The 6,578-nt window shown below is 37.0% G+C and overlaps 1 protein-coding gene across 4 annotated transcripts in view; it reads left to right on the plus strand.

The window, feature by feature from the left end:
* Positions 1-4,981, plus strand: part of tsen2 (TSEN2 tRNA splicing endonuclease subunit) — a 44,888-nt gene extending 39,907 nt beyond the window's left edge. For all 4 annotated transcript variants that reach the window (XM_036984369.1, XM_036984370.1, XM_036984371.1 and 1 more), the window contains exons 10-11: positions 4,153-4,242; positions 4,396-4,981. In XM_036984369.1, coding sequence (XP_036840264.1) covers positions 4,153-4,242; positions 4,396-4,455 — 150 coding nt within the window. In that variant the 3' untranslated portion in view covers positions 4,456-4,981. The remainder of the gene's footprint in view (positions 1-4,152; positions 4,243-4,395) is intronic.
* Positions 4,982-6,578: the final 1,597 nt, after the last annotated feature.

Here is a 6,578-nt window from a genome sequence, read left to right on the forward strand (position 1 = left end):
CACATTTCAGATCACCAGGTGCACGGAGGAAAATATTTACTTTTGACTTCCTATGACATCATATTGCAAATGGAGAAAACATATGCCTTATGCACAAGTAAAACAAAAAGAAATATGTAATACAAGTTGACCAAGGTATAGTTTGAGCAAAGTAAAGTTTGAATTTTGAGCATGACAAATTCGTGATGGTATCTGCCCATTAAAACATATTGCAAATGCACAGTGACTTTGAAAAAGTAAGGAAACATAAACAAAAAAAATCAAAAAAATTTTGTTGCACATTTTAGATCATCAGTTGCACGGAGGAAAATCGTTACTTTTGACTTTGACTTTTGACTCCCTATGACATCATATTGCAAATGGAGAAAACATATGCCTTATGCACAAGTAAAAAAATATATATATATATATGATAATAAAGTATGACTAAAGTATGTTTATCAAGTTCTTATACATGTGTAATTGACACAAAAATCGAAAGAATTTTGAAAAAAGGTCAAGAAAGCACTTTTTTAAGGATGTATGAAGTTTTTTACCAAATTTTGACATTTTTGACTTTTGACTTTTGACTTCCTATGAAATCATATTCCAAATGGAGAAAACATATGCCTTATGCACAAGTAAAAAAAAATATATATATATGATAATAAAGTATGACTAAAGTATGTTGATCAAGTTCTTATACATGTGTAATTGACACAAAAATCGAAAGAATTTTGAAAAAAGGTCCAGAAAGCACTTTTTTAAGGATGTGTGAAGTTTTTTACCAAATTTTGACATTTTTGACTTTTGACTTCCTATGACATCATATTGCAAATGGAGAAAACATATGCCTTATGCACAAGTAAAAAAAATATGATAATAAAGCATGACTAAAGTATGTTGATAAAGTTCTTGTACATGTGTTATTGACACAAAAATCGAAAGAATTTTGAAAAAAGGTCAAGAAAGCACTTTTTTAAGGATGTATGAAGTTTTTTACCAAATTTTGACATTTTTGACTTTTGACTTTTGACTTCCTATGAAATCATATTGCAAATGGACAAAACATATGCCTTATGCGCATGTACTTAAAAAATATATATATATGATGACAAAAGTATACTCATACAGTTCTTACACATGTGTAATTGACAAAAAACTCGAAAGAATTTCGAAAAAAGGTCCAGAAAGCACTTTTTTAAGGGGTTTTAAGTTTTTTTTTTTAAATTTAATTTTTCAAAATTTGGCTTTTGGATGTTGACTTGGGTGCCATTTGCAATATGAAATGCCCCGGTGGAACGCACACGCCCCCTATTGGAATTTTGAAGTGTTACAATTGGCAATTGCCATATGGCATTTGCAATATACTTTGCATGAATCAACGCCAAATTGGGTGGTATTGGCCATCGTGTATATGGTTTGTCCAATGCCAATATCCCGCCATTTGTTTTTGTCCAAATCAGGGGGGTATTCCCTTACATCAAAGTTGGATCAGCCTGTAGTGTGGTTTTCCACTTTAATTTTGAGTGTGACTCCAAATCCAGACCTCGATGGTTTGATAAATTTGATTTCCATTGATAATTTTTGTGTGATTTTGTTGTCAGCACATTCAACTATGTAAAGAAAAAAATATTTAATAAGAATATTTCATTCATTCAGATCTAGGATGTGTTATTTTAGTGTTCCCTTTATTTTTTTGAGCAGTGTATATATTTTTTAAATGGCCCGAACAACCATGCATTGGCAGGGCAATTCAAGCAATGCTAATATATTGGGCCTACTGCACAAACCTCATTGATAGGTTAATGTTGCATAGGCTTACGTTATTTAAGTCATGATCTTGACTCAGAAAAGGTTGGTGACCACTTTTCGTGAGCTTTCCATGTTAACACTATCAATGTTTTCTTTTACTTTGTCAATTGTAATAGAATCAACACAATATTAACCCCCGAAACAAAACAAACTATGCAAGAGATCTTGTTGTAGGCAGAACGTATAGGTGTAGGATTCTATTGCATTGACATGCACTACTCAGCCCCTACACAGACCAGTGCGGCATAACCAATCAGAGTTGCAGTAGGCCTATATGCAAATAAACCATTGCCATATATGGATCTGTGCCATTTACTTTGAACTGGACTGTGTTTACAGCATAGGCGGTCATGAGATAATGCCCTTGTTTAAGATCAAAGGGAGATGTTATGGGATGCATTTTCTCCATTGTTTTTTATGGTAGACCACTCTGGTTGGCCTACATTATGATCAATACAGTGCCTTGCGAAAGTATTCGGCCCCCTTGAACTTTGCGACCTTTTGCCACATTTCAGGCTTCAAACATAAAGATATAAAACTGTATTTTTTTGTGAAGAATCAACAACAAGTGGGACACAATCATGAAGTGGAACGACATTTATTGGATATTTCAAACTTTTTTAACAAATCAAAAACTGAAAAATTGGGCGTGCAAAATTATTCAGCCCCTTTACTTTCAGTGCAGCAAACTCTCTCCAGAAGTTCAGTGAGGATCTCTGAATGATCCAATGTTGACCTAAATGACTAATGATGATAAATACAATCCACCTGTGTGTAATCAAGTATCCGTATAAATGCACCTGCACTGTGATAGTCTCAGAGGTCTGTTAAAAGCGCAGAGAGCATCATGAAGAACAAGGAACACACCAGGCAGGTCCGAGATACTGTTGTGAAGAAGTTTAAAGCCGGATTTGGATACAAAAAGATTTCCCAGGCTTTAAACATCCCAAGGAGCACTGTGCAAGCAATAATATTGAAATGGAAGGAGTATCAGACCACTGCAAATCTACCACCTGGCCGTCCCTCTAAACTTTCAGCTCATATAAGGAGAAGACTGATCAGAGATGCAGCCAAGAGGCCCATGATCACTCTGGATGAACTGCAGAGATCTACAGCTGAGGTGGGAGACTCTGTCCATAGGACAACAATCGTCGAATATTGCACAAATCTGGCCTTTATGGAAGAGTGGCAAGAAGAAAGCCATTTCTTAAAGATATCCATAAAAAGTGTTGTTTAAAGTTTACCACAAGCCATCTGGGAGACACACCAAACATGTGGAAGAATGTGCTCTGGTCAGATGAAACCAAAATTGAACTTTTTGGCAACAATGCAAAACGTTATGTTTGGCGTAAAAGCAACACAGCTGTACACACCATCCCCACTGTCAAACATGGTGGTGGCAGCATCATGGTTTGGGCCTGCTTTTCTTCAGCAGGGACAGGGAAGATGGTTAAAATTGATGGGATGATGGATGGAGCCAAATACAGGACCATTCTGGAAGAAAACCTGATGGAGTCTGCAAAAGACCTGAGACTGGGACGGAGATTTGTCTTCCAACAAGACAATGATCCAAAACATAAAACAAAATCTACAATGGAATGGTTCAAAAATAAACATATCCAGGTGTTAGAATGGCCAAGTCAAAGTCCAGACCTGAATCCAATCGAGAATCTGTGGAAAGAACTGAAAACTGCTGTTCACAAATGCTCTCCATCCAACCTCACTGAGCTCGAGCTGTTTTGCAAGGAGGAATGGGAAAAAATGTCAGTCTCTCGATGTCCAAAACTGATAGAGACATACCCCAAGCGACTTACAGCTGTAATCGCAGCAAAAGGTGGCGCTACAAAGTATTAACTTAAGGGGGCTGAATAATTTTGCACGCCCAATTTTTCAGTTTTTGATTTGTTAAAAAAGTTTGAAATATCCAATAAATGTCGTTCCACTTCATGATTGTGTCCCACTTGTTGTTGATTCTTCACAAAAAAATACAGTTGTATATCTTTATGTTTGAAGCCTGAAATGTGGCAAAAGGTCGCAAAGTTCAAGGGGGCCGAATACTTTCGCAAGGCACTGTAGCCACAGTAGCCTATTTGGCCTCTGTTAAAACTGTAACTTAAAGTGGGTACAGCCTTTAGTGTTTACAGTAAACGCACGCTGGAAGTTGCACAGAATTTTCACAGCGTTCAAGTTTGTGCTCAGCAGATTTTGAAATTTGCTCAGTCCCAGAAAATAATTTGAAGGAACATTGAGCACTACATCCAATGGATTTGGAGACTGCTTTAGTGCTGATTTCTGCAGTATTAGTAAATATGTGATCAATACATTGTGGATGATTCCTGTCTGTGTGTTGTATTCTAGGACTTGATGCTGTGCTACGTCATCTACCCATCTCACCTGACAGAGGAACATCTCTCCTCTCCAGACTGTCTCTGCAGGGTCACAGTTCAGGTATGACTTCTGCCTAACCCTTTTTCTCTGTTAACCCTTTTTCTCTGTTAACCCTTTTTCTCTGTTAACCCTTTTTCTCTGTTAACCCTTTCTCTGTTCTTTCTCCTCTACCTGTCATTTCTCTAACCTCTTTCTCTCTAATCTGTTCTTTAGGAGATTATTTTAAGCAGATGGATATCATCACGAGAGCGGACAGAGACGGACGACATATGACTTCTTTTTTTTTTTTGTCTGCTGTGTAAATATACAGCTCCTCCAGGAAGTATTCACACCCTTTGACTTTTTCCACATTTTGTTGTTACAGCCTGAACTTAAAATGGATAACATTTCGATGTTGTGTCCCTGGCCTTAACACAATGCCCCATAATGTCAAAGTTATATTATGTATTTAGAAATGTGTATATATATTTTTATAAAAATGTAAACTGAAATGTCTTGAATCAGTAAGTATTTAACCCCTTTGTTATGGCAATCCTAAATCGTTTCAGAAGTACACATTTTGCTTAACAAGTCACATAAGTTGCATGGACTCACTCTGTGTGCAATCATAGTGTTTAACATGATTTTTGAATGACTACGTCATCTCTGTACCACACACAAAATTATCTGTAAGGTCCCTCAGTCGAGCAGTGAATTTCAAACACAGGTTCAACCACAAAGACCAGGGAGGTTTTTCAATGCCTCGCAAAGAAGGGCGCTTATTGGTAGACGTGTAATAAAAAAATTAATAAAAAACAGACACTGAATATCCCTTTGAGCATGGTGAAGTTATTAATTACACTTTGAATGGTGTATCAATACACCCAGTCACTACAAAGATACAGGCATCCTTCCTAACTCAGTTGCCGGAGAGGAAAGAAACCGCTCAGGGATTTCACCATGAGGCCAATGGGGACTTTAAAACAGTTTAATGGCTGTTTGGGGCAAGTCCAACACAACACATCACTGAGTACTACTCTTCATATGTTCAAGCATGGTAATGGCTGCATCATGTTATGAGTATGCTTGCCATCGGCAAGGACCAGGGAGTTTTCTAAGGAAAAAATAAACAGTAGAGCTAAGTACAGGCAACATCCTAGAGGAAAACCTGGTTCAGTCTGCTTTCTAACAGATACTGAGAGACAAATTCACCTTATAACCTAAAAAGGACAAATATACACTGGAGTTGCTTACCAAGACGACATTGAATGTTCTTGAGTGGCCTAGTTAAAGTTTTGACTTAAAACGGCTTGACAATCTATGGCAATGATCGACAACAAACTTGACACAGCTTGAAGAATTCTAAGAAGAATATTGTGCAAATATTGTAACTATCCAGGTGTGCAAAGCTCTTAGACTTACCCAGAAAGACTCACAGCTGTAATTGCTGCCAATGGTGATTCTAACGTATTCACTCAGGGAGCTGAATACTTATATAAATGAGATTTCAGAATTTAATTTCCAATAAATTGGCAAAAATGTCTAAACATGTTTTCACTTTGTCACTATGGGGTATTGTGTGTAGATGGGTGAGAAAATAATTATTGAATTCTGGCGAACACAATAAAATATGGAATAAATTGAGGGGTATGAATACTTTCTGAAGGCATTCCATCCATTTCAATGATTGGTTTTCAGTGGAATTTAGTGTTACTTAACATGTGAAAGTAGCAATAAATATTTGTTTTTGAACATGCTTTTTAACATAATTTTTTCTGTTTGATTGAAGTGTAAGTAAAAATCCAGATTATGATTAAGAATATGGTATAATTTGTCTAGTGGTAGCCTAGTGGTTAGAGTGTTGGACTAGTAACCGGAAGGTTGCAAGTTCAAACCCCCGAGCTGACAAGGTACAAATCTGTCGTTCTGCCCCTGAACAGGCAGTTAACCCACTGTTCCTAGGCCGTCATTTGATCTTAACTGACTTGCCTAGTTGAAAGGTAATAAAATACAAATAAAAAATTGTTCCGTGTGTAAAGTGATGGTTTCTAGAGGAGACATGAGTAATTCCCAGTGTCAGTATCCCAGTGTTCCAGTGAAGAAATACAACATGGCCTCGCAGTTAAATCAAATTTTATTTGTCACATTCTTCGTAAACAACAGGTGTAGACTAACAGTGAAATGCTTACTTATGGGCCCTTTCCAACAATGCAGAGAGAAACATTGTAGAAAGATAACATGAGGAATAAATAAACAATAACTTGGCTATATGAATCTTTTCCCCAATGCAGTTTAGCCGAAACCACGCCCCGTTATTCAGAGACGTTCTACAAGGCTTTGAGCGCTCTCCAAGTCCGGAAGTGAATATCACGTAGCGTGAAATTTCAGTCACTGATTAATAACATTTGCCCTTGTCA

This window comes from Oncorhynchus mykiss, chromosome 7 (genome assembly GCF_013265735.2).
Source record: "Oncorhynchus mykiss isolate Arlee chromosome 7, USDA_OmykA_1.1, whole genome shotgun sequence".
Taxonomy (NCBI): domain Eukaryota; kingdom Metazoa; phylum Chordata; class Actinopteri; order Salmoniformes; family Salmonidae; genus Oncorhynchus; species Oncorhynchus mykiss.